The sequence below is a fragment of the Elgaria multicarinata genome, chromosome 8 (assembly GCF_023053635.1).
Source record: "Elgaria multicarinata webbii isolate HBS135686 ecotype San Diego chromosome 8, rElgMul1.1.pri, whole genome shotgun sequence".
NCBI classification, from domain to species: domain Eukaryota; kingdom Metazoa; phylum Chordata; class Lepidosauria; order Squamata; family Anguidae; genus Elgaria; species Elgaria multicarinata.
The window spans coordinates 113192848-113220098 of NC_086178.1; the positions used below are offsets into that span (position 1 = coordinate 113192848).

The 27251-nt window shown below is 44.4% G+C and overlaps 1 protein-coding gene across 1 annotated transcript in view; it reads right to left on the bottom strand.

The window, feature by feature from the left end:
- The window catches only part of PKD2L1 (polycystin 2 like 1, transient receptor potential cation channel), a 71556-nt gene that overhangs the window by 6784 nt on the left and 37521 nt on the right, over positions 1-27251 (bottom strand). The window contains exons 5-13 of the mRNA XM_063133203.1: positions 25396-25620; positions 23827-24055; positions 20359-20529; positions 17306-17487; positions 9112-9232; positions 7998-8096; positions 5595-5716; positions 5280-5397; positions 4479-4615 (exon numbers count right to left, since the gene is read on the bottom strand). Coding sequence (XP_062989273.1) covers positions 4479-4615; positions 5280-5397; positions 5595-5716; positions 7998-8096; positions 9112-9232; positions 17306-17487; positions 20359-20529; positions 23827-24055; positions 25396-25620 — 1404 coding nt within the window. The remainder of the gene's footprint in view (positions 1-4478; positions 4616-5279; positions 5398-5594; positions 5717-7997; positions 8097-9111; positions 9233-17305; positions 17488-20358; positions 20530-23826; positions 24056-25395; positions 25621-27251) is intronic.

Sequence of the window (27251 nt, forward strand, 5' to 3'; positions counted from 1 at the left end):
TCGCTCTGATCATGACCTTGGTTGCTTTTGGAATTCCCCCCTTTCTTTTATTGGTGCAACACTTTTCCCCATATTTTTCCAGCCCAGGGAATTGTGAGCAAACGTCCCCTCCCCTTTTTAATTATTTTAAAATCACATTTCAGAGTTGCTCAAGTGCACAAATCCGATGGTCAAAAAGAAGTTTGACTTGTCTGGAGCTTTGTATGTTTGAGCTGTCAAACATACAAAGTAACTGACAAGACTAGGCTGTACATAGGCTGGTTTGACAGTTTTTGACAAGTGGGAAATGGGATGTCAATCACCCCCTTACTAAGATGAACCCCAGGGTGTTTGGTGTTGGCTGGACCCTTGGGAGTGCCTTGCGAAGAATCCCCACTTGCCTCACTCTCCAGCAACTCCTTTTCGTAGAAAAGGGGCAGCCCTTTTCTTTCGCTTCCTGTCACAGTAACTACATCTACTTTTCTCCACCTGTCAAGGCGAAAAAGCGTTCAAGGTCACCTACTTAATAAAGTTTTGTATGTTTGACAGCTCGAACGTACAAGGCTTTAGACAAGGCAAGCCTGTATATTTTTGACATTTGGAGTTGTGCACCTTTTTTTAAGGGTGGGGAGGGGGCAGGGCCGGTGCTACCATAGAGGCCACTCAGGCGGCCACCTAGAGCGCCAAGCTAAGGGGCACCGGGCACAGTGCAGCACTCACACGCATTGGCTGTGAGCCGGCCTGGCCCAAGGATTCAGCTGGGCCTGGGCGGGCGAGATGGCGCCTCACACCCGCCCAGCTGAAGCGAAGCCAGGGACGCTGGGGTGGGGGTGGGGCAGTTCCACGTTCGGACTTCCAGAACGCGCCCAGAAGAGTGAGAGAGAGAGAGAGAGAGGGTGCATGGGGTCTTTGAGTGAATGCATGTGTTCATTCATGTGTTTGTTTGGAGTGAGTGATGCTGTGTGTGTGTGTGTGTGTGAGTGAGTTGGGGGGGGATGATTTGGAGGTGATATTCCTGCTAAATAATGCATTTTAGACCCATAGATATTTCTTTCCAATTTGTTTGCTATAATTGGCATGACATATTTCTTGCACTTTAAAATAAATTTAGCAGTTTCAAGTTTTGTGTTTCTTATTTTTTCCAGGAAACATATGTTCTTAAAAATCAAAGATGGTATTTTTGGGGGGTGGGGTGGGGTGAAAGTAGCTCACCTTGCCTAGGGCGCAAAATAGTCTGGCCCTGGCCTTGGGAGGGGGGAACATTTTCACACATTCCCCAGGGCTGGAAAAATAAGGGGGGGGAGGGGGAATCAGTCCTGTTTTACGAGAATAAAAGAAAGGATTTCTTAAAAACAAAAAAAACAAAAACTCCAATCTTGACTGGGATTGCAATCAAAGTGGGAACCAGGGGACTTGGCAGGAGCCAGGGGAAGCCAGTAATAGCCCCTCCAAAGTGTTGTCTGGACAGAATCTGAGAGTCTGTCACTGGCAAGGGGGCTTTTGAAGCAGCTCAGCAGCAATCCCGAAGAGCAGCAGGGGTTTCTGCCATTCTTACTGGAAGGCTCGCCGCCCAATGCCCACCCCCCGCAATGGTTGGCAGTACGGGATTTAGATGACATCATGGATACAACAACCCCAAGAACAAGCCATGGAATGGCCTGCCGGAGGAGACTCGTCAACTTAACAGTCTGCTAGCATTCAAGAAAGCTATAAAGACTGATCTCTTCCGACAGTGGAATTTTAAGATGTGGAATTTTAAGATGTTTTTAAAACGTTTTTAGGATGTTTTTTAGGAAGTTTTAACAACGTATATTATGTCTTAATTCAGTTTTATGTATTTTACCGTTTACTGTTGTTCCCCGCCTCGATCAAAATGGAGAGGCGGGTAAGAAATAATAATAATAATAATAATAATAGAATAGCAGAGTTGGAAGGGGTCTACAAGGCCATCTAGTCCCACCCCCTGCTCAATGCAGGAATCCACCCGAAAGCATCCCTGACAGATGGTTGTCCAGCTGCCTCTTGAAGGCCTCTAGTGTGGGAGAACCCACAACCTCCCTAGGTCACTGGTTCCATTGTCGTACTGCTCTAACAGTCAGGAAGCTTTTCCTGATGTCCAGCTGGAATCTGGCTTCCTTTAACTTGAGCCTTTATTCTGTGTCCTGCACTCTGGGAGGATCGAGAAGAGATCCTGGCCCTCCTCTGTGTGACAACCTTTTAAGTATTTGAAGAGTGCTCTCATGTCTCCCCTCCATCTTCTCTTCTCCAGGCTAAACATGCCCAGTTCTTTCATAATAATAATTATTAATAATAATAAATAATTAATAATTCTATTATTCATAATAATAGTTCTTTCATCATCATCATCATTGATTGTTGGGTGGGTTGTTGCCCATGCACAAGCCACTCTTTGGGAATCGTTCTGGGTTTAGGTTGACACCTACCACGGTTTGTCACCCACAATGGATTGTCATGCTGTATGAACCCAGTTAATGGTTTGAATTCAATTTGTATATGTGACCAATTTCACATGTGACCAATTCAAAGACCGTCCAGTCTCAACCCATCCATTGTTCAGTGTTATTTTTTAAATCCGCAGGAACTAAGGTTTGTTTGTTTGAAGTTTTAAACAATTACTTATGTTAAAAGGTGGCTAAACTTTATCTTCCAACTGTTGGTGATGTGATCACACATGGGCACATATGCTAGAAATACTCATGCATATAAAACTCTGGGTGACAAATATTGAATAAAACATGTTAGTTAGAGGATTAGAGATCCACTTTTGCTAAGCCAGTTGCACACAAACTAAAATATATAAATTTATTTTTTATTATTATTATTGCAACAACAACAACAACAACAACAATAATAATAATAATTTTCCTCCAAGAAATCCAAGGTGGCGTACATATCCTCCTCTCCACTTTATCCTCACAATAACAGCCCTGTGAGGTAGGTTGGGCTAAGAGTCTGTGTTTGGCCCAAAGTTACCCAGTGGGTTTCCATGGGGACTAGAAACCCAGGATCTCCCAACTCCCAGTCCAATACTTTAACCACTATACCACACTGGCTCTCAGGTGCATCAGAAGGGGGACATCCCTGAGGACCAGGGTGAGACTTAAAATCGGGGGTGGGGAGCACTCAGCTAACTAGGGGGGGATCCGCACGTCGCTCCCAGAGCGCTTCTATGCGATCCCAGTGCACCCCAAAAACGATAGTCTGACTTCCCTGTAAAAGAAACGAGGAAGAGCCGTCCATGCCGCTGCCGATGACAAGGAGAGCTCTCCTCCGGCGAGGAGAGCTCGGCAAAAGAAGGGGTGAAGAGCGGAAGAAGCTCTCCACCCTTCCTTCTTTTGCCGAGTTCTCCTCGCCAGGGGAGAGCTCTCCTTGTTGTCGTCGGTGACGGCAGCATGGACGGCTCTTCCTCATTTCTTTTACAGGGAAGTCAGACTATCGTTTTCGGGGTGCACTGGGATCGCAAAGAAGCGCTCTGGGAGCGACCTGCGGATCCCCCCTAGGTGATCTTTTTTCTTTCTTTTTTATTTTTTTATTTTTGGGGTTCTCCGTACTTTTATTGGATTCAGAACTGGACAAATCACAAGTGTACAAAATGGGAGGACCACATGATCAGAAATAGAGGATTGTGGGTTGCAGCAGCATCTCTATTGACCCAAAGCTTTTGGTAGAAGAAAGCATGAGCTGATTAGGCAAAAGAAAGAGGGGGAGGAGAATGTAGAAGAGGAATGATTTACTGGCCAATTCTAAATTAGGGAGCAAATCCTGTAGATCACATTGATGATGTCAGACTGTCCTCACGGGCCTGTCACTGGGTGGGGTGGGATGGGGAGAGGAGGTGCTGGCTTTGTCAGCTGTTTTCAGTGCTCTGAGGACCTTTGCCCTCCAAGGCTTTGAAATGTTGTGCTACCGCCACCCCCCAACCCAGCAAGGAGGAGATGCCAACCCTCAGCCTTTTTGGTCACAAACCTTCCCAGAGCAGGACTCCATCCCAATGACACTGCGGAGGAGAACGAAGAGGGCGGGCAGCGGAGGGCGAACGGAGAGCCCCACCTCTTGTCCAGTTTATGGTTTTCAGGCCTATTCTATGAGTACCTATGCACAAGAACTTCCCAAAATACTAGGATATGATGCAAGTAGTGACAACGGAAGAGAAGGGGGTTTATCACATGGTGGGTGTTCCCTAGAATGAGCACAAGGGGGATGGTGGTGAGGCTGGCCCTTTTACACCCTGGGACAGAAGCAAGACGTGAGCCGGGCTCTTGAGCCGCTTGACTTCAGCTGCCAACTCCAGCAGTAACTTTACATTGCGGGGGGGGGGGGGAGCACTCAGCTAACTAGGTGATCTTGAGCACTTTCCCCTCCCGTCAAAGTGCTCAAGATCATCTATACCCTATGTACATGTTTCAGGATGTATATTGTATGTGTATTTTAATATGCGTTTGATTATTAATAAAATAAAATAAAATAACAATACACACATTTGGAATTCTTCTTCGGACACCAAGCTACTTTTGTCAGGTTGGTTGTTCTTTGCATCTGCAAAGGCAAGAGTGTCTTCCAAACGGTTTCCACTAAAGGATTTCCCCAGGTTTTCAATTTCTGCATTCAGAGCAACCTGGGAGATGAAATATGAGCAGTTATTTTGTTCTATTAAAATTTTACCATAATGGCTTTTTAAAGCTCAATATCACAGTCACAAGACAATGTAGCTTGTTTCTACGTTAATTTTTCTTCATTGGGAGAATTGCCGGGAGAGACACCTTTCTGTTTTGCAGGCCCGATCTTGGCCAATTTAGTGCTCTAGCCAACCGTTACATTTGCACCACAGATCCTTCAATTGGATGCAGAGACTCCTGGGACTAGTGAAACCTTCTCAACCAGGCCTCCTGGCCTTGTAATTTCTGGTGCCACCATAGAGCTCCACTTTGCTAGGGCTTTCCACAGTTGCCCCAATCACCCAGTGCCTCTTGCGTTCCCTAGTTCTCCCCAGCCTTGCGATGCCTTCAGTGAATTTCACCTCCAAGCACCAGCAGGCTGTTGCTCCTCCACCCACATCTCACCCGCAGCCTGAAGCTGATGCCTTTGCCCATTGTTTCTTCACCCTCACTGTCCGTACAACAAGAAGCACCAGTCTTCAGGCAGAACTGGCAAAAGGGTCCCCCTTCCACCACCTGCAAAGTACTGCCTAATTCTGTCCTTGCAATATGGACTCCACACATGTCAAAGTCTGGGAACATAACCAGTGTGTGTTGGCTAGATCTCTTCCCCTTCAGCCTTACTCTCTTCTCCTCCAGGTCATTTCGCATTTTCTTCTGCTCCTCTTCATCAAGTATCTGGTTGCCATCTTTATCAAACTTTGCAAAGGCTGCTGAGATCTCATGCTCAGCGTGACCAAGCCTAAGGAAGGAAGAGAGAGAGAAAGGGAGAAGCATTAACACAGGGCCTCTAGATGCTATATGAAAGACTTGGCAAAATGGCCTGGGAATCTTTTGTAAGGTATGTGAGAAACTCCAGTATTAAAAAATGCTTGATGGCAGATCCCAGTCAGGAGAATGATGGACATTTGAGGAAGCTGCGATCTCTGAAGCACTTACTTTCTCAAGCTATTCTTAAAATCCTCAAATTCTAGCTCCTTGGTTCCTTTCTGCAAAGCTTTCTGCACATCAGAGATCCGGTCTTTTTTCAGCTTCAGTTTCATCAGTGTCCTGTTATAGCCCTGGAGTAAAAGATGCAAAGAAAAGCTAAGCCTAGCCATCTCACACTGCTGTGGAAAAGACAGATGAATGACAACAGCATTTACTGACTGTAAAATGGCAACAATAACATCAGAATAAAAAACTATAGCCTTAATAGGCGACGTACAACTTCCAGCTCTCTCCACAGTCCGTGTCTGAGGAGGCTGAATGTTGCCTGGGCTCAGATGCTTCACACAAGCTGTAAATACCTTGCTTGCTGAATGTCATTATGGCATCAGTCCATCATGGATCCCTTCAGATAAATCAGTTACCGTTTATTTATGTAGTACATTTCTAATCTGCCCAGTAACTAATGTTCTCTGGGTGGATTACAACCAGTAAAAAAACCCTAAAATGCCATTTTAAAGCACAGTTAAAAATATAAAATACAATACAAATATTTAAAAGAATAAAATACAATATAATGCAAAGCAATAAACAACACAGGAATCAATAAACAAGCCATAATAACCCTGAGAGAAAAGAAAGGCCTTTGTCTGCTACTGAAAAGATAACAGGCACTAGATGTGACGTTACATGTCTGTCCATATTGAGTTTATGTTTAACTCAAACTTTACTCTATAACCTTGTAACACTCTGTTTATTACCTCCCTCTTAGGTAGTTTAACTGTGTTCCTGTTGTAGATCTATGGTTTGGTAAATATCTCTAGGGTGAGAATGGTGGATTTGCATTTGTGAGCTGATTGGTTGGGAGAATGAAAAGGCGAGGGAAAGTGTGTGTGTGTGTGTGTGTGCGTGTGTGTTGTATAAACCAGGTGCTGTGCCTGTGTGAATTGTTTTATCCTTATTGTTTTATTATGATTTTATTAGAATGTAAGCCTATGCGGCAGGGTCTTGCTATTTACTGTTTTACTCTGTACAGCACCATGTACATTGATGGTGCTATATAAATAAATAAATAAATAAATAAATAATAATAATAATAATTAAAGTATGATAGTTTCGACCAGAGACAGGGATATGAAACAAGATAATTTGGAACACAGATAGAGTTAGAGACAGGGATAAGACGAGATGACTTGAGGTTGGGTTTAGATCAGAGTTAAGGTTTTAGATTGAGAACTGAGAGAGAGAAAGTTTGTGGTGATTGTGCAAGGATTGTTTGAGAGAGTGTTTGTGGAGTATTATGCATGAGAGAACTAGCAACGGATTGAGTCATCTGAGTTCGTGTTGTGTGGGTGCTCCAGGAGCCGTTGTTACAGCCTGCCCTCGCAAGACCCTGGAGCACCGACTTGCATCGTTCCTCCATGCAAGTCGCCATTTTAACGCAAGATGGGACTCTAGATTTTTGTATATCTAATGTTGAACACAGCAGTGGCTGTAAAGGCCTCAAATGCCGTGGAAATGTCCCTTTACGGCCCCCAACGTGTGCCACATTAGATATGAAAATGGAGGATGGTGGCTGCTGCGTATGTGCAGATGGGATTCAGTAAGTCCCAGCTGTTTGCACAGCTCAGTGGGAGGGCAGTGGCTTGCCACGCCGGGTTTGGGGAGGGCCAGCACCCGGACTCAGTCGGGCACCTGCAACATCCCCAGAGAGAACCTGTACTGACAGAGACGTTAAGAGTTACTTGTTTATTATTCAACAACTTATTATTGCAAATAATAAAGCTTTCTTTGTTTGTAAAATCCGAAGCCTTCTGCTCTTGGCTACCTAAGAGGGAGGTAATAAACAGAGTGTTACAAGGTTATAGAGTAAAGTCTGTGTGTCTTCGCAGAGAGAGGATTGAGTAAAGGTTTGGGCATGAGCCTTAAAGGTCCTGATGGCGGCGAAACCCAGTGCGTAACAGAGAAGGTGGTTCCTGCTTGAGGGTTTAGGTGGAAGAAGCCAGTGGGTTGGTCAGGACATTACAAAGTGTAGCCAATCTATCAAGCTGCTGAATTCAGATAACTGCTGGCCCAGTGAAGTGGGGCTGTTCTTAGGCAGAGCGCCGGTGATATTCTTAAGCAGAGCACTGGTAAAACAGATTCAGATTGGCTTGGAAATAATCAAACTATTTCCCAGCCTGATTTCCAAGCCATAGGTGCGGTGGTGTGGAGGTTGCCCGTCCCTACTCCATAGCAACCGATCTTCTTAATCCAGGCTCCATTTTCCTCTATCAGGATCTTCACACAAAAGCTCAACTTCCCCTCTCCATATTAACTATCATTTTCCGTGAGCGTTATGACAAGCATTCACTCAACGTGCAACACTGCCAAACTTAATCCACAGTACAGGAATAAAATAAAGAATAAAAGAACCTGTTTCAGGATGTCTGATAGCTGCAATTCGTTCTTCTGGTTTGAAAGCTCCTCTTTGACTTCAGAATAGGTGTCGTTGATAATAGCCAGGAACATATTCTGTTGAAAGGAAAACACAGGATCAAATAGACTAAGCACTCTTGTTGTTGAGTCAATAAGAGTGAAGGAGCACCATTTTGTTACATTATTTTCTTTCATTAGGAAACAGAACTGTCTCAGTTAATCTTGACCTCATATAGGTGGTCAACTAATTAAGTTAAGTACAAGGTAAGGCTGCAGTGGGAGGAGACTGAAGCCCCATCTAGTTCAGCAGTCTGTCCCAACAGTGGCCATCCAGATGCCTCTTAGGGTAATAGCCCTCCCTACTGTTTGTCCACAACTCCCAGAGTCTGCCAGAGCCAGGGTTCAGAAAAGGATGGGGACCCTACCACAGCCCCCTGTGCATGCAGAAGCCAAAAGAAGCAGAAGTGGAACTACTCTTAGCTGCCTTGTCCCTCCATTCCATTTACTGTTTCATAACTGCCTGATTTTGTACCTGACACAAGGAATACATGATCGAGGTTGCTGTTGGTGCCTCAGATAAAATGCGACAACTTCTACAGCTAGTGCAACGTCAAGGGGCCAAGCATGGAGACGGAGTGCTTCCAGATGAGGCTCTTATCATGCCACTGCCCTGCCGCATTCACACAATCTTGCAGGGAGTCCAGACAACGCTGCCACCCACTTGTAACCTTCCCATCTTTTTCCACAGCTTCTTCTGTTTTTTTTCTTTACCACTGAAAATCTGTTAAAGAAGAAAGATGGAATACCTGCACAGGGCCTTCTAATTTATAGTACTAGGAGCCCTCTGTCTGGAAGCATCCCTGATATCCTTAGCCAATCAGGAGTTGCTGAATGTAAACAAAGTAATAATACAGGGAATTAATTAAGTAAGGTAATGTCAGCCACCTAGCACTAGAGGAAAGTAAGTCTGGCTACTGATGGAGGTCTGGCCTCTCTTATCCTGATACAGTCCGCGATCCAAATTTTCCTGTTGTTTCTTTGAAACTTTAGGTAGAAACTAATTCAAGCAATCTCTGTAAATGGGAGGCACACAAACACACCAGCAACTTACCAATAGCACAAAGAAGACAAAGAACACATAGGTGACAAAATATATAGGCCCCAAGACCCTGTTGGCATTGTCGATAGCATTGTAGTCAAAGTCCCCAAGGATGATTCGAAATTGCGTGAAGCTGGACAGTGGAAAGGAAAGGGAATGAGGTCAGCTTATAGCACAGAGAAAAACTTTCAAGCGGATGAGCAAGGATAAACAACTGGGGTCCCACCACAATTCCACCCCTGCACCCCATGTATACCTAGCTTCCTTAAAAAGGAAGAGTACTTCTGGTCAGGCTTTGAGCCAGCCTGAGACAGGAACCTTGAAGGGCTTTGCTATTTAGGCTTGGAGAACATCCCTTATGCCCTGCTATCTCAAAACCTTCCCTTGCTGAGCTTCAGACAAGTGGGGCATGGAACAAAAATTCTGGATTTCCTGGGGAGAGGGAGATTTCTAATGAGGGAAATGAAAAAGGGCATTTTTTTCCTTTCTCACCTTCCTCTTGCTGTGCAACACTCAGGTTTAGGGCTAACAGACAGATTCAAACCTAGGGTGGTAACATGAATGTCACCAAAGAAGAGGACACAAATTTGCACAAAATGTTAATAATTTATATTTATAGATGCAAATCTAGTATCAATTACTGCCATTTATATAGAAATAGAATACCATGCACTATACAACGAAAAAGCTGGTTGAGTGTGTCCAGACACCAGAGCTTTGGCCTACTGAAAATACTTTCAGGAGAGAGAAAAAAGTCAAATGACTTTGGGATGTTTTTTCCTTCATACAAATAATATGCAAGGTGGCCTAAGGGCTTTTGGGGGGAAATCCACTTTCTTTTTGCACTTTAAAAACTAAGATCCAGCTTTGCTGTGTGCCTGAGGCACCATCATTTCCCCAAACAATTTCCCTGGGAACAGCAGTATGTTTTCACAAAGGGTCACTGCTACCAACTTTTGCCACCCAATGTTCAATGCACATTGCAGCTGGGCTGCTATGGAGCAAACAATAAAGGCACAGCTTCAGTTTAAAAGTGTAAAAAGACGAAATATAAAACTGTAAAAGTCCTCAGACAAACTTGTATATTAAGGTAAATTTAGACCCCCTCACCACCCATGTCTGATTTTATAGTTGGGCCAGGATTGTCTAGTAAGGTAGGACACATGGCCATGCTACCCTACCCTGAGCACTTCATTAGTGTATATTGTGTGTGTGTGTGGGGAGTGTTTCTGGAGAGTGGGAAAGGGAAGTGGTTTGCTTTCCATCCCTCCCTCTGTTACCTTGTCCATGGATGGCACCATTTCACTGTCACACTGATAGGCATTAGACCACTACGTTCAGAATTAGAAGTGTAACCCTGTGCAGTGCAGCCCTTGGGCGGAATGCCAGCCTCTCAACTCCATTTTTACCTGATGAGCCATTGAAGGGAGACTGTGAGGGGAGAGTGAAAAAGTGGTGAAAGATTGTGAGGAGATTGTGAGGAGAGATGCTAAGGAGACTGTGATGAGGGAGAAGGAGAGAGGCAGAGATTGTAAAGGAAGTTTCTGAAGGAACTGTGAAGAAGCAGAGACAGGGCCAGGGGGCTTCTTCATGGGTGTTTTTGGGTGCAACCATCTTTCTTCAGTCATGGGCCGTGTCTTGATGGCGGCACATCACTACCTTGACCTGCCACATTTGTGCTCCTTTCCGTTATCCACACAGCAAGGAGTGCAAGTCCGGGGTTTGCAAGAAGGAGCCACTGTGGCCACTGCACCGGGCCCGTGCACCACCACATGTCATTGCATGGGCGATGAGGTGCCTCCGCGCCCCCCCTTTTCAAGATTTTTTCAAGACTTTTGGGGGGGTTATGTGCCTCTCTGGTGTGGCGTCCTTCTGCCATGCCAGAGAGGTGCAGAGGCATCATTCGATGGGTGGCACGGCCCCTCCACATGTCCCCACATTTATTTTTAAAATGTCTTATTCTCCCCTTTCTTTAAACGTTCATGCACTTCTCTGGCATGGCGTCCTTCTGCCGCCATGCTGGAGGAGTGCTTGTCCAGTCCCTGTCCAGCTGATGGTGACCAATCAGGGGTCACCATCGGCTGCAGTATGCCTCCACCACAGCTCCGAAGATGACCTGCCGCTACTGCGAATTCACCCCGGGGCAAACCCTTCGTCAAGACAAGCCCCAGGTAAGAGAGTAGCAGCAGCAGCAGCGGCCCTTCTAGCCAGTTACCACCAGTCAATAGCTCTACAACCAACTGGCAGGGACTGAAGCCCTGTACAGCTACTACAGAGTCCTGGACTGCACAGGTTGAGACAAGTCTTAAGATTTAGGCAGGAGCTTCACTACTGCTTTAGAATGGTTTCTAACAGGAGTAACAACTGCTGGGGCCCAGGACACAGAGCGCCAGATGCAGTTTCCCGAAACGTTTTCAAACCATCATATCCTGCTTGGTGTAGATCTGGCCATAATCTGCATGAGTGGCGGATATCACTGTTGGATTCCCTTCCCTCTATTTTATAGTTTAGAGTCTTACATTAAACCTTTCATTCACCCCTATTCCCTTAAAAGAGGTGAGGGAAACTACTGAGCAATTTATAAACAAGAACTAGGATTTAAAAAAAAAATAACAGGGAAAGGGGGCAAAAAGAGGCTGGTCTTTTTCTCAGCCTCCACCGGACCCTTCTCTTTTCTGATTCCTGAGCATGGCCTGTTTGAGAGGGCAGTAACCCTCAAATGACCCATCGACGCTCTCCTTTCACTTTGTCCCCTCAAAATCGCCATGCAGTGGCCCATCAAAGTCAAAAAGGGCTGAGATGCTGCCATTTCACCAGAGGGCTATACCACACAGGGTTACAGTAGGAACAACAGTATAAACCCACAAATATCAGTCTAACCCTATTCCCTCCCTCTAGGATACTGTAAGACAGCAGGGGACGCAGCCGGCACCGCCCAGTACCAGCCAGGTCCCTTTCTCCATGGTGTGAGAAAGGCAAAAATGGTTATAGGGGGGTGACCTCTGCCCACTGACATCATCCAGGCTGCAGGGAGCCTGGTGGGGGGCAATTCTCTGCATCCCTGCTTTAAACATTTAGGGGGTCAAGAAGGTCAATTATCCCCCTCCCATTTTCTTCCCCTTTCCCCACAGTGCAAAAACTGTCCTTTTTGGGTCATATGTTGGTTTTGTTTTTAATGTCTCTTTCTTTTTGTTTACAAACCAACGTGGCATACCTGGGTAGCCCCCAAAGTGTGTAGAAACTGCTGCCTTACTTTTGTTGGAGTGAAGCAACCATACTTGTGATGTCATTTGAACCGTGTGTGTGTGTGTGTGTGCGTGCGCGTGCGATAGCCAGAAAGGGAACCTGTTTCTTCCACCACCAGTTTCTTCTTGTAACAACTTGTTGATGTTGTAGACTCCAATTCTTAGGCTTCACTTCCTTCCTCCTCCTTCTCCGTTAATTCATTTCCTCTTTGGCCATAGCTAGACATAAGGTTTATCCCAGGATTGTCCTGGAGTCAAACATGTTCATCTAAGTGCCACACAGGGCATTCAGCGCTCAGGCAGGGATGAACCTGGGATGATCCTGGGTTAAACCTTTGGTCTAGCTACAGCCTTTGTCTGAAGCAGGCAACCATAATGGCTGCACTCAACTCTCTCTGAAACCACTTTCGTTTTTCCACGAGCTACAAGCTCTTAACAATGCTAGATTTTTTAACTAGAAGTAGTGTGTGTGCGTGTGTCTTGCCTTACACCAATTGCACGCTGAAGTTACGCAGCTGAACTTTACCAAACAAAACATAAACGCCAACAATTTTCAGGTGGTTGTATTTTGTTTCCAAACTAGTAGGCAGCCAGCCAGACGAGTTCACTATTAGAGCGGGTGAAGGAGTGTCAGAAGGAATAGAGTTAGAGGCATTTGCATAGGTGAATAGGTTGATTTTTGCAAGGAGCTCTGGGACAGGAAGTGGCCCACCCTGGTTCTGCTCTCACATTCCCTGCGTCAAGGTAAGCTTTTGCCCATGCGATGCGGGATGGGGGTGGTAGCCTGGGAATGGGTTGGGTGTAAGGAAGAAACTGGCCTTTGAGTGAGGGGAGCAGGGAGAGAAAGGAATCACCTGGAAAGGGAGAACTGGGTGTGTGTGTGTCTTAGAGCAACGCAACTGGACCCTACATGGGGTGGGGGTTGATTTTCAGTTTAGCTGCTTAAGGGCCCCATTTTTTTTGCGGGGGGGGGGGGAAGTAGCTTGCTACTCATCCATCCCTACCATCAACCAAATCAAGCAATGTATTCCCAGGCCTTACAGGAACACTCCTATTCAGGGCTCCAGCAAACCTGGAGTAGGAACTTTGTAGCACTGTCCCACTATATAACATTTTAGTGTGTATGTGTGTAGGGAATGGTTCTTGAGATGTATGCCAAGAGAAGGACAGGGGGAGTGCAACACTGCTTAGAGAACATCTATCTGTGAGTCTGCAAGGCTTGGTTTCTGCTTTCCTAGCTTATTCCCTGTCGCCTGGGAGGGCCCTGAATGACTGACTGCAGCTACAAAGGTTGTTGCCACATGGTTAAGTCTGATGTTTGGATTTTTTTATTTCTCCTTTGTTTGACCTTAGCATAATTAGTATTGGATTGTTTAATCGTAGCGTATATTTATCAACGTGATATGCTTTATGTGTATGATTATTTAAAGCTTGTTATGATTTGTAATTGTTAATTATTTGAAAATGTTGTATTCTATTGTGTAAATTTACTGATGTTGTTTGAGCATCGTTTTATCATGGAAAAGAGGCATACAAATAAACTGATGATAATTATCCTCGATCTCTTAGTGACTTTCAACAACTTTGTCCACAGCACTGTTCTGGATGAATTGCCCAATGTGCAGAGTGGAGCACTATTGCTCCAGTGGTTTTTCTATTACTTGGAAGCCCACTTCCAGAAGTTGATACTCTAGGGCTATTACTGTGCCCATGGCAATTATGCTACAGTGCTCACTATGGCTCTGTCATGTTCCCTGTGCTGTTCAACACATATATTTTTTGGTGTGTGGGGGGGGGAACCTATGCATGTCAAGACAGAAAAAGTCCTACAACTCCCAGCATGGCTGGCTAGGAATGCTGGGAGTTGTAGGACTTTTTCGGTCTAAACATGCTTAAGATTGCACTCTTATTATGTATTCAATTATTTTAAATATATATGCATCACTTTTCATCATTAGATACTAGGGTGGTGAACAGGAGTGTGTTTCTAAAGGGAATCACTGTATTACATCATACAGGAATTTGGTGTACAATATTAACAGTACACTAATGACACCCAGCTCTGTTTTTCCTTTTTGACTAATTCGGGTGAAATCTGCATTAAGGAATCCCATGAGAAACAATGTGTGGTTACTTGCATAGAAGGTGTTAAGCAAGTATCTGAGATCAGAAATAGATTATATGAAGGTCAATAAACAGAAGCTCAATCTCAATCTGATGGAGATGCTATCCCTAGCAAGAAATGGCAATGGCTGGCAACGGTGGAGTTGAAGCCTAAGTCCAACTCTTCCAGGTGAAGAGTTCCAACTCTCTCCCTATCCAAGGAGCCGCTGTACTGTCACTTGCCTGGCCTCCAAGTTAAGCTTTTGCCTTGGAGGAACAGGCTGGTGGGGGGGGGGGAGGGGGGGGAGGGGAGGAAGGAAGGTTTGTCGTCCCTAACAATTAGCACTAAATGCAGCAGCTAGATTTCTAACTGGGCGTAGGCACACGGATTACATCTTACCAGTCTTAAAACAACTTTCATAGAATCATAGAATAGTAGAGTTGGAAGGGGCCTACAAGGCCATTGAGTCCAACCCCCTGCTCAATGCAGGAATCCACCCTAAAGCATCCCTGACAGATGGTTGTCCAGCTGTCTCTTGAAGGCCTCTAGTGTAGGAGAGCCCACAACCTCCCTAAGCAATTGGTTCCATTGTTGTACTGCTGTAACAGTCACGACGTTTTTCCTGATGTCCAGCCAGAATCTGGCTTCCTGTAACTTGAGCCCATTTTTCCATATCCCGCACTCTGAGAGGATCGAGAAGAGATCCTGGCCCTGCTCTGTGTGACAACCTTTTAAGTATCTGAAGAGTGCTATCATGTCTCCCCTCAATCTTCTCTTCTCCAGGCTAAACATGCCCAGTTCTTTCAGTCTCTCTTCATAGGACTTTGTTTCCAGACCCCTTTATTGAAGTGGTTGCTGGTCCATTTCAGGGCTCACCTTAAGGTACTGATTTCATAGTCCTAAATGGTTTGGGACCTCAGGATATTAAGAGCAACCTTCTTCCACATGACCCTGCTTAGATACTAAGGTCAACCTCAGTAGCCCTTCTCCAGGTGTCCTTGCCCCCTCCCCCCCGCAATGAGCTGGGTGGGAACCAGTGAAAAGGGCTTTTCGGTTGTGGCAGCCTGTCTCTCTGGAACACTTCCCCCAAGGAGGCCTCCTTGTCACACACAATGTGTGTGTTTTTAGCACCAGGTGAAGTCCTTTTTATTTGCTCAGGCCTTTTAGACTCCAAGCTTGTATGCTTATCTATCTATCTATCTATCTATCTATCTATCTATCTATCTATCATCTATCTATCATCTATCTTGATTTTATGTTTCTTTTCAGCTGCCCTAATTTAAACTTGTTATGTACTTTTGATTTATTTTTATGTTTTAGCATTTTACATATGTTTAAACAAAACATATTTATATAGGTAAGGATTTGTTGTTGAATGCTGCCCTACTCAGCTGGCAAATCCATCCTTCATAAGGATGAAGGCATTTATTGATCCTACAGTATGGATTCAACTGTCACTCTCCGCATACGAAGCCATTATTGTTATCATATACTTTTTAAATGTTCACTGTTTTTAACTTTTGTAAACTGCCCAGAGAGCTTCAGCTATGGGGTGGTATATAAATGTAATAAATAAATAAAAAATATTTTCTGTAGTTTTATTTGTAAAGAAGTGTGAGTTCCCCAGATGTGTCTTGGCTATTTTCATTATCACCTCTAACCAACAGTTCTGTTGATTGGGATTCAATGTAACAAGATTCACACAGAACCACTGAGGTGTAAATAACCATGAAGGTCATCTAGTCCATCCTCCTGTCCAACTCATTCACCAAACCTACATTCATCACAGCTGCTGAGCACTTTGCTGCGAAAATGGACTGGATGAGGACTAATAAATTGAAACTCAATCCAGACAAGATGGAGATGCTTCTAGTGGGTGGCTCTTCTGACTGGATGGAAGGTGCTCCAGATGGTGTTGCACTCCCCCTGAAGAAGTAGGTTCGTAGCTCAGGTGTTCTCTTGGAGCCATCTTTGCCCCTTGAGGCTCTGGTGGCCTTCCACTTTGGTTGGTGGCCCAGCTATGCCCCTATTTGGACAGGGATAACCTGACTTCTGTGGCTATGCTCTGGTAACCTTAAAGATAGAGTACTGGAATGCACTTTCCATGGGGCTGACCCTGAAAGTGGTTCGGAAGCTGCAGTTTGTGCAAAATGTGGTGGCCAGATTGATAACAGGGATAAAAAGGTTTGAACCTATAACACCAATTCTGGTCCACTTCCCTTTATGTTCTGACTGCCTGTATGTTCCCAAGTCCAGTTCAAGATGCTGGTTTTGACCTGTCAAGCCTTACACAGCATGGGACTGCAACACCTAATAGAGCGCCTCTCCTGGCGTGAACCTCTCCTGGTGTGAACACTCATTGTCTAAGGGAGGGACGCTCAGAAAGTGGCAAGAAAGAAGGGGGCCTTCTCAGTGGCAGCCCCCCAATTATGGAAAGAATTCCACAGTGAGGTCCACCTGATGCCAACATTGTTTTCTTTTTGGCACCAGGTTAAGACCTTCTTCTATACCCAGGGATCTGGCAGCATATTATAAGTGTTTTTTTTTTTAAAATCAGGTCATGTGTATCTGCTATCTGTTAATATGTTTGTAGCTAAACAGTTTTTATATTATGCACAATATTGTATTTTTAAAAGTTTTTAATCTTTGTAAACTGCCCTGAGAGCGCTGGCTATTGGGCAGTATAGAAATGGAATAAATGAAATGTCTACACAATGAAGCTCTCGCTGTAGTAGAAGCAGGTGTGTGGCCCCAGACAATGCTGTGCTCATCAACCCTTGTGGATGACATATGACCAAGAACTTAGAGAGGGAGAAAAAAGAGGAGGAGGAGGAGGAGGAGGAGGAGGTCCACTCACATGCATTTAACAAAGGTGCTGAAGTTTTCCACTTGGGTTCCAAAAAGAAGGTATCCCAGTTGTGCGTAGGCAAAGAAGACAATGAAGAACATGATGGCAAAGCCAAGGATGTCCTTGGCACAGCGGGCTAATGTGGAGGAGAGCTGTGTCATCGTTTTGTTAAAGCTAATGTATTTGAATATCTAGAATGGGGTGGGGTGGGTGGGAGAAAAGATAGGTGCAAGTTAAGGGTTGCAAAGTAATAATCCTATCTCTTAGCAGGCCTAACTCACTTGCTGAGAACAAACATTTGGCAGCTGTAGCCTTTATCTCAGTTGATGAACATTAGCTCATTGTAGGGATTAGATGCATGCTGGTCTCCAACCATTCTACAGGTCAGAGGAGTTGAGGGGCCAGTGTGGGCTGCACAAGTCTGCATGGTAGTTCCCAGGAAGGAAAAGTACCAGGGTTTCTCTACCTTTTATTCTTCTGAGATCCAACCTGGCTATGGACTGTATTATTATTGTTAGCAAACATGCCAGCCTCACACAGGTTGGAATACAGTGAAACCTTCAAGCAAAGCAACACAGCTATCAGAGTTGGGCATGTTGTGCCCACCCCATCTGAGTAAAGCCATGCCCACTGGCACCCCTAGGCACAGCCCCTGCCATGGTGCACTCCTAAAGCCCCTTGAGGGTATGACCCAAGGTAGAAAAAAGGGGGGGCAGCCCTATAACTTTCATTTTCAGGTGTCTAGGTTTCACAGACTTGGCACTGTGGTGCAGGCAGGCACGCACACTCACGCACATGACCTCTTTTTTATTTTTATTATTATTATTATCATTTATATAGTATATTAGATAGGATGTCCATATTTTGGAAACCGAAAAGGAGGACAACATGGTCACCCCCAAGGGGGCATGTCTAGTACCAAGGGGGCATGTCTAGTACCACCCGAACATAGCCTTGGTCACATGTCTGATTTTACAGCACACATTTAAGACAAATCTGTTCTACATAACATCTTAATGTTAAAATCACTGAAATAAAGAACAAGTGAGAGATTCAATGTATCTGAAATTAACTTCACTCACTCCTACTTTTGTAGGTTTTGCTGTACTTTGAAGCTTTTGCTATACTCTGTGTGTTACATTCTCCCCTTCCCTCAAATATATTTTCTGACTGTATCTTCACTCATTGCAAGCTGCTGTTGTTGTTAACAGGGTTTGCTACTGGCCCTAGATCTGTTTCAAATTTGGTATGGCTAAAGCTCTACCTAAAAGCTATCATGGTGCCAACTTTCAGCTCTTTATCTTTAAAAATGACAGTTTAAAAAATAATAATTTTAAAACCTCATTTTTTAAAAAATTCCTAAAAAATCAATGGATGAACGGATCTGTTTCAAATTCTGTGTGGCTAAAGCTCTACCTAAATCCTATCATGGCACAAAGTTTCATCTCTTTATCTTTAAAAATGACAATTTTTAAAATAATAATTTTAAAACCTCAATTTTTAAAAAAATCCTAAAAAATGAATGAATGAACGGATCTGTTTCAAATTTGTTGTGGCTAAAGCTCTACCTAAATCCTATCATGGTACAAAGTTTCATCTCTTTAACTTTAAAAATGACGATTTTAAAAATAATAATTTTAAAATCTCAATTTTTAAAAAATTCCTAAAAAATCAATGGATGAATGGATCTGTTTCAAATTTGGTACAACTAAAGCCCTTCCTAAGAGCTGCCAGGTTTCATGTATTTATCTTAAAAAATGACGGAGTTATAAGCATTTTTTGTTAATTCCCATTAGAGCTGCTCTTTGAAAAAATCCAGATTTCCCCTCCTCCCGGATTTGCCATCAAAAACCCCGGACAAATCCGGGCAAATCCGGTCATATGGTCACCCTATATTAGAGGATTCAAATGGTTTCTCATGCATCTTTTTGTAATCCCTAAAATGACCCTGCAGGATATGAATGTGTATTGATCCCGATTTTGCAGTGGGGGAGCGGATGCTAAAGCAGGTGTCTTCATGGTGCTGGGTTGGCATTGTGTCCCTCGAAAACCCTGCACTTTCTCTCCCCTGGGGTGGCGTTGGATAATCCTGACACCGAAGAGGGAGCGCGGGGTTTCTGGGTGGCCATCCGGAGCCACTCTTGCCCTCTTCCTGGTGGAAGGCGACCAATCGCAGGTCACCTTCCATCAGGCACTGTCCGGCCACACCTCTGCCGTGCCTCTGGAGCGAGGCTTTGGGTCTATCTTGATGCTGTCTTGAGCATCCTCTCCTCACTCTGGAGAAAAAAGTCAGGGTAAGTCGACTCCCCCACCCCCACAGCTTCGTTGGAAAGCCCCAAGGTGGGTATGCCATTGAAGCGATGTCGTATAATCAACTCTGTGCCCCTGCACATCCACCTTGGGACTTTTTGAGCATTTGGACAGCCAGGGGCTTGCCTAGGACCACCTAAGGAGCTCATGGCAGAAGCAACGTTCCACTGTGGGACTTGCCTGCCAGCCACTATGCCAACTCTTACTGGATATCCTTCTCCTTGAAGCTGTTGAGCCTCGTGCGGTGCAGAGCGGTAAAGCAGCAGTTTCTGCAGCTGAAACTCTACCCACGGCCTGAGTTCGATCCAAGCGGAAGCTGGTTTCAGGCAGCTGGCTTGGGTCGACTCAGCCTTCCATCCTCCTGAGGTCGGTAAAATGAGTACCCAGTTAGCTGGGGGAAAGGTAATAACGGCCAGGGAAGGCAAGGGGCAAACCACCCCGCTATAAGGCCTGCCAAAAAAAATCAGTGAAAGCTGGCGTCCCTCCAAGAGTCAGTAATGACTCAGTGCTTGCACGAGAGGCTCCTTTCCTTTTCCTGAAGCTGTTAGTGTGCCCCCTCCCTCAGTTTTCCTGCTACACTTTCATCATCCCCATAAATCTTCTCTAATTTCCCCCTTGTCGTTCGTTATTTGTACGTGATGCCCTTTCACTTTCCCACTTCTCTGGCCCCTTAGTAGAAGTAAAGTTCTTAGCTCTGAAACTCTGATTAAACCCATAAGCAGAGAAAGGCCAAGAGGAACTCAGGAAGGTACCTTGATCCAGGCAAAGAATAAGTTCACAGCATTCATATTGTTGTACTGCGTCTGCCAAAAAGCCAGGAACTCAAAGTCTGCATAGACGCTGGGGTTTCTCAGCAGCTGCCCCATCAAACGGTTGACTTCAATTGTGCGAAAGATGTGGAATCCGATGGCTACAACAGAAAGCTGAGAGAAGATATGCGATTCAATAGACGCTCTGCAGAGTGGAGCACAGTGTTTCTGACAGACGGAAGGTTATTTTAGGCAACACAATGCTACCTGTAACAAACCATTAGTGGATTGAAATATACATTATCTCTGCATAGGTAGATTATAAGAATGTTTAATGAAGACAACTGCTTATGATATTGCTCTGGGGACACATTTGATAATATGAGCAAATATGTATAACAAAGCCCTGAGATGTTGCTTTTAATAAAAAGGAAACGACATTTTTCAACAGTGGTACGGTATGTATATGAGTGCTTAAGCTTTTCTATTCAAAATCACCCCTAAATTACTTCTTTCACCCTCCAGATACTTCTGTCAACATGCATCTGGAATGCCATGGTGAAAAAAGTATTTGGGATATAGGTTATTTTGAGTGAAGGAATGCTGTTGAGAAAATAATTAAGCACTAACCTGACCCTGACATTTTTCTATTCCAAATTACAGCCTAAGGTTTCTTTTCAGTTTTTAAAGATCTACACACATTTTCAGGTAGGGTATGCTTTGTCCAATGGCTGTTCTGTTGTGCACAATGAAGAGATAACTATGAAGAAATGTATAGCTTCTTAGCTAGAATTGCTTCCCTAATGGGCCCTGATGTTCCCAGAATGTGGAATGCAATGCAACACCCTCCTGACGACTGAGGACAAAAAGGCGATGTAGTAAGTCACAAACTTTCCAAGATTTGCTGCTTATTTCTTTTTCTCCCCTGAGTCTGAGAGGAGATTCCTAAGCTGCTAAAAACAGTTTGCCATCTGTTGAATTGTAGGCACTTGGCTCATTGGATCAGGACAGTTGTATTTCTGTTACTTGTCATCGTCGATGACCAAAGATATCCCTATAGTAGCTACTAACAGCAGCATAATGTAGTTGGGATCCTATGCACTTGCAGGAGAACAATATCACTTTAAAGTAGAGATAATATACTGTATTATCACCAGCAAACACTCATACAGCGTCTGTGTCAATATTACGAATATGCATGTCATGACATAACATAGGAAGTGAGGCAGGTGGCTGCCAGGAGGAGCAGGGCCTTCTCTGCTGTGGCACCCCGGCTCTGGAATGAGCTCCCTAAGGAGGTTCGCTGGCACCTACAATATATGCTTTTAGACGCCAGGTGAAGACCTTTTTATTCTCCCAGCATTTTAACAGTCTATCAATTGTTTTATACTTTGAATGTTTTTAATTTTTGTGAACAGCACAGAGAGCTCCAGCTATTGGGCGGTATAGAAATGTAATAAATAAATAAATAAAATGCTGCCAAGGCTCACATATTAATCATGCAGACAAGACTTAGGGCTTCACCAGACAAGGTTAAAATCCTGCATACTTACTGGGGCTTCTGCTTCCAGATTCTTTGCAGAATTAAGATCAACTCCTTTACACAGGCTGACACAGGCTTTGATTTGGGGGAATACCTTTTTATATGTTTCATTTTACAGCCACTAGACAGTGCTGTAAAAGTACACCCAGGAAGTAAAAAAGGTCAAAACTGCAGGAGGTGCCCTGGAGGTTGACGATGTCATGTAAAGGACACGCAAACTTCTGTCAGTAACCATTCTTGATTGCACAATATAAACCCCATGTGGAGAAGTCCATAATCCCACAAACACACCACACCAGTGTGAGCCATTGTATTGCAGCAGGAGGCCAATAACAGAGCCAATGTAGATGTGATGTTAATAGCATCTTTGCATCTAACATGCAGGTTTTTTTAAAAAAATGCAAATATCATCAACTGGGGATCACAGCAGGCATGGAAAGGGAATTTAACTGTTTCTTCCTCAGCTGTGGTCCTGAGGAAAATCTACACCTAGATCAATGGAGAGCACCTTTAAAATATAATTATCTACGCATTATATTCAGATATCAATGGCTTCTCCAGAACTATTGAACTATTTTCCTCTATAGAAATAACAGAACCTGAATATTTTCAAATAAACAGTGCAAGCCTATGGGTGAGAAGCCCGAACAACAGAGCACTCTGCGCTTGGAGGCTCTGTCATGTCCAGAGCCCTGCCAGGCTCTTGCTGCCAGGGTAGTAGAGGCATTGTTTGCCTCTGTTTTCTCCTAAAAGGGATATTTAGTTAGACCAGCCTCGGAGCTGGTCTAACTTCCCCTCTGTGTTGGGAACGTGGTCGAGGGCTCAGAGGGCTGTGGGCCCTTTGGATCCAAGGCCACTCTTTTCCCACTCACAATCACACCCCCAATTTCCCCCTTCCCCCTTCTTGAGGTCAGAGAGCAACCCTAGTAGAGGGAGTCCTGCAGAAAAATCTGCCATGGCTGGGAAGAACCAGGAGGGGGGTTTTACAAAACCCCTCTGATATCAGAGCTGGAACTAAGATCTTGGAGGGGCTTTCTCATACGACCCTATGGCCCCTAGGATGCTGTCTAGGAACCACAGGATTGCTTTCTAAGACCATTTTACACTAGTAGTAAGCTATCTTAGTACTAGCCAACAGACCTGGCTTCGCACAGGTTGGAATTGCTTTTAGGTTGATAGAGAGAAGTCTGCAAGAAAACTTACACAGTTGGACACATTGTGCCTGCCCCAGCTGAGTGAAGGCACGCCTACAGCACCTCTAGATAGGACCCCTGCCAAGGTCCACCCCATAGCCCTCTGAGGGAGGGGGTCTGTCCACCCCATCTCCCTTAGATGGAGCTGCCCCACAGCAGAGGGGAGTGGGCAGACTTATAACTCAGCCTACTCATCTTCTCTGACTTCAAACTGTGAGTGTTCTTTTTTTCATACTTTTTACACGGGCCCTGTCTTCATGGCGCTGAGTTGGCACTGCCTCCCTCCAAAACCCCAGAGTTTTACTCCCCCAGGGTGACATTGGGTCATCCCGATGCTGAGGAGAGAGAGCGTGGGGTTTCCGGTGGTCTTCTGGGACCACCGGCCCCTGCCCTCTTCCTCATGGAAGATGACCAATCACTAGTTGCCTTCCACCAGGACCACCTTTGAGATTGACCCCGGGATTGAGGTCAGATGGTGGAATAACTATATTGAACTCGCTCCCCATGAAAAAGTCAGGGTAAGTCTCCAACTTTTTCCATGTACAGCTTTGTGGGGAAACCCCATGGTAGCTGTGAATCTGCGGCTGCATCAAATAACGTCAGCCACTGTGGGGCTTTTCCCACAATTGGCAAACTAACCAATGGACCAATAGATGCTTTCAGATCTGATCTCTGTAGCCCAATTTATTTTCTCCCCCTCCCTATTTCCCTAATACTAATTGTAAGAAATCTCACCAATATGACAACTATATCCAAGATGTTCCAGATGCTGGTGAAGTACCGAAGCCTGTGAATGCGCAGTTCTAAGATCTCTTCCACAATGTAGTAAAAGATAAAGACACAGAAGACGATCTCACAAGAGACGATGAAGAAATCCCAAGTGCTGACATACCGGAGGAGCTTTACTGTTCGGATCTGCCATGAGGGGATGGCACCACCCGTGGCTGGGAATTCAACCACCAACCTAGGTAGCAGAGAAGAGGGATGTATGGATTAAAGCTGATGCTGTATATCCTCTTGATAAGTATGATAAATCAATAGACTTACAGCACAGCAGGGTATGTGATAAAAAAAATCAAAATAGACTATTCTGGAAAAAAAAATGATTTTGCAATCATTCCACAATAATTGGGGAACGGTTGCAGCTCAGTGGCAGAACACATTGCTTGTGTACAAAAGGTCCCATGTTCAATTGCAAGGTGAAACTGGGAAAGACCATTGCCTGATACAATAGTGAGCCATTGCCAGTCATGGAATCACAGAACTATAGAACAGTAGAGTTGGAAGGGTCCTATAAGGTCATCAAGTCCAACCCCCTGCTCAATGCTGGAATCCACCCTAAAGCATCCCTGACAGATGGTTGTCCAGAGGCCTCTTGAAGGCCTCCAGTGTGGGAGAGCCCACGACCTCCCCAGGTAACTGGTTCCATTGTTGTACTGCTCTAACAGTCAGGAAATTTTTCCTATATCCAGCCGGAATCTGGCTTCCTGTAACGTGAGCCCATTATTCCGTGTCCTGCATTCTGGGAGGATCGAGAAGAGATCCTGGCCCTCCTCTGTGTGACAACCTTTCAAGTATTTGAAGAGTGCTCTCATGTCTCCCCTCAATCTTCTCTTCTCCAGGCTAAACATGCCCAGTTGTTTCAGTCTCTCCTCATAGGACTTTGTTTCCAGTCAATGTAGAGCTAGATGGATGAATGACCTGACTTGATATAAAGGAGCTTTCTATTTGCAATTATGGTTGTAAAAACCTACAGCGTCAAGGTTTCAGCTCTCTGGACCCTGCTGTCCAGCTGGACATCAGGAAAAACTTCCTAACTGTTAGAGCAGTACGACAATGGAATCAGTTACCTAGGGAGGTTGTGGGCTTTCCCACACTAGAGGCATTCAAGAGGCAGCTGGACAACCACCTGTCAGGGATGCTTTAGGGTGAGTTCCTGCATTGAGCAGGGGGTTGGACTCGATGGCCTTGTAGGTCCCTTCCAACTCTGCTATTCTATGATTCTATGTCAAATTTTACATTAAAAGCCTTCCCTTTGAGCACTGGAGCAGGAGCATAAAAGGGACCATTGCCTCAGGTGCTGAAACCATCTGTCCAGAAAAAGTGAGCCTGCATATGTCACCTGCTTGCTTTTCTTACCTAGGGCCTCCTCATGAGCCAGTTTGCCCCTGAAACTCTACTTCCTATGCTATGTAAAGGCTGGAGAGGAAATGTGAAAGATGAGCAAAATAGCAAAAGATCTTTTCACAGAAATGAACAGAAGAAGGGAGAAGAGCTAAAATTGCCAATTGAGATGTCACCTACCTGAGCACACAGAAGAGGTTGATGTTGGCATTATACACAGAGAAGTCAATAAAAACCACGCGAGTTCCACGATCCAACCACAAGTTTTTTTTCAAGACTTGAAGAGCTTCTGCACTTTCCTCCCGGGTCATTTCGAGATCTATGTAATACCCTCCTCCACTGTAACTCGTTAATCTGCCCCAGTGAGAGGAACCATCAAGTTCTTCCTCTGTGTAATACTGCCACCTGCACAGGGAAAGCATTGGAGAGAAAGAGAATCATAGAATAGTAGAGTTGGAAGGGGCCTCTAAGGGTAGGAGAAAATGCAAACTATTCCAGGCTCAACATGCGTATGCTAATAAATCCCCCACCAAAAAAAGGGGGGAAGTTTCCCCAGTGCCATCACAGTACCAGTAATATAGTTCTTGTGGATCCTGGCCAATACTCTTTACATCAAGTATTTTTTTGGAATACTTGATGTGAGCTGAGTTCCATTTATTTGGTTACATGAATGTTACCACCAAATTAAGAGGGGAACTGAGATATATAAAGAGGAAAGTACTAGGGTAACACTAAATCTTAAAATTGGGACTGTTAACAGATTGATTGTATTTTAAATATTTAATATTTCCAGTGAGGGAGGAAGCAGCAGCCAGGCACCTCTCCACCGTGCCTGGGTCCAGCTCCAGCTGAGAGCCCCCTCCCTGCTGCTGCCAGCTGTCAACTGTCATTGCTGAACTTTGCAACTAAGATTGTAGTGCCTGAATTTGCTTTCCTTTCCCCCCTCCTCCTCCCTCCCAATCCCCTTTCCTTTTGTGTCATGTCTTTTAGATTGTAAGCCTGTGGGCAGGGACTGTCAAGAAATACTTTTGTAAGCTGCCGTGAGAGCCTTTTTGGGCTGAATGGCGGCATAAAAATCCTTAAATAAATAAATAAATAAATAAATATTTTTAAAAATTACATATGATAAAACCTCAGCATAGATACCTTTTATACATTCTTAAGGAAGGGTAAAACAAGAAAAAACATCTTTAATTTTTTCTTTTCATTTTGTATTACAAAATAGTACCTTTGTACTGCAATAGCCTCTAAATAAATAAATAAATAAATAAAGTGTGCTCAATACACATCCCTGTTAAGAACCTGGGGAAATGGCTGTGGCCTAGTTTCTCCCTTCCCTGGTCTCTTCGTCAGAGAAACTGTTCTTGGGAGACTGTCACTGTTCGGGTTTCTCTATCCAGGACTCATATTTATGGTTAGGAATGTGTCATTTTCACTTTGGAAATGAAAACAACCCCCTGCTTCTGATATAACTCAATAGTGCCCCCTCGAGCATCTGGTAACTTAGCACCCTGCCTTGATTAGGCTTATTTCACCTTTTTGCCCTTTAAAATGCGAGCAAAATCTTAAATTCCTTTTTTGAATAGGCTAACTGGTTCAAAATGATTGGGCAATGTTGAGATGTAAGTTAGAGTCATTAAGAAGGTGGGTCCAGCTACTAAGTATTTTTTTAAAAGAAAATCTAGCTAGACTGCTGGCAACAGAAATGGAGGCTATTTCATTATTGGACCAACAACAATTGTTACTAGCCAAGAGGCTGGCTTTTATTGAACTCAGATTCCCATAAAAGTAAGAGTTCATTCTTCCATTACCTTCCAGCAGGAAGACAAGAAGCTCTCTCTCAGACCATTCTCTCTGCAATTAACTCTGCATATGCCCTGGAATCTAAGACACTATGCAAGTAGGTAATAAGTTACTCGATCAGTTAGATTGACTTTATTGATTTTATTTGGAACTAGCTGTACCCTGCCACGCGTTGCTGTGGCTCAGTCTGGTTAAATTGAAAAGAAAGAAAAGACAAAGTGGATGTTTCTAAT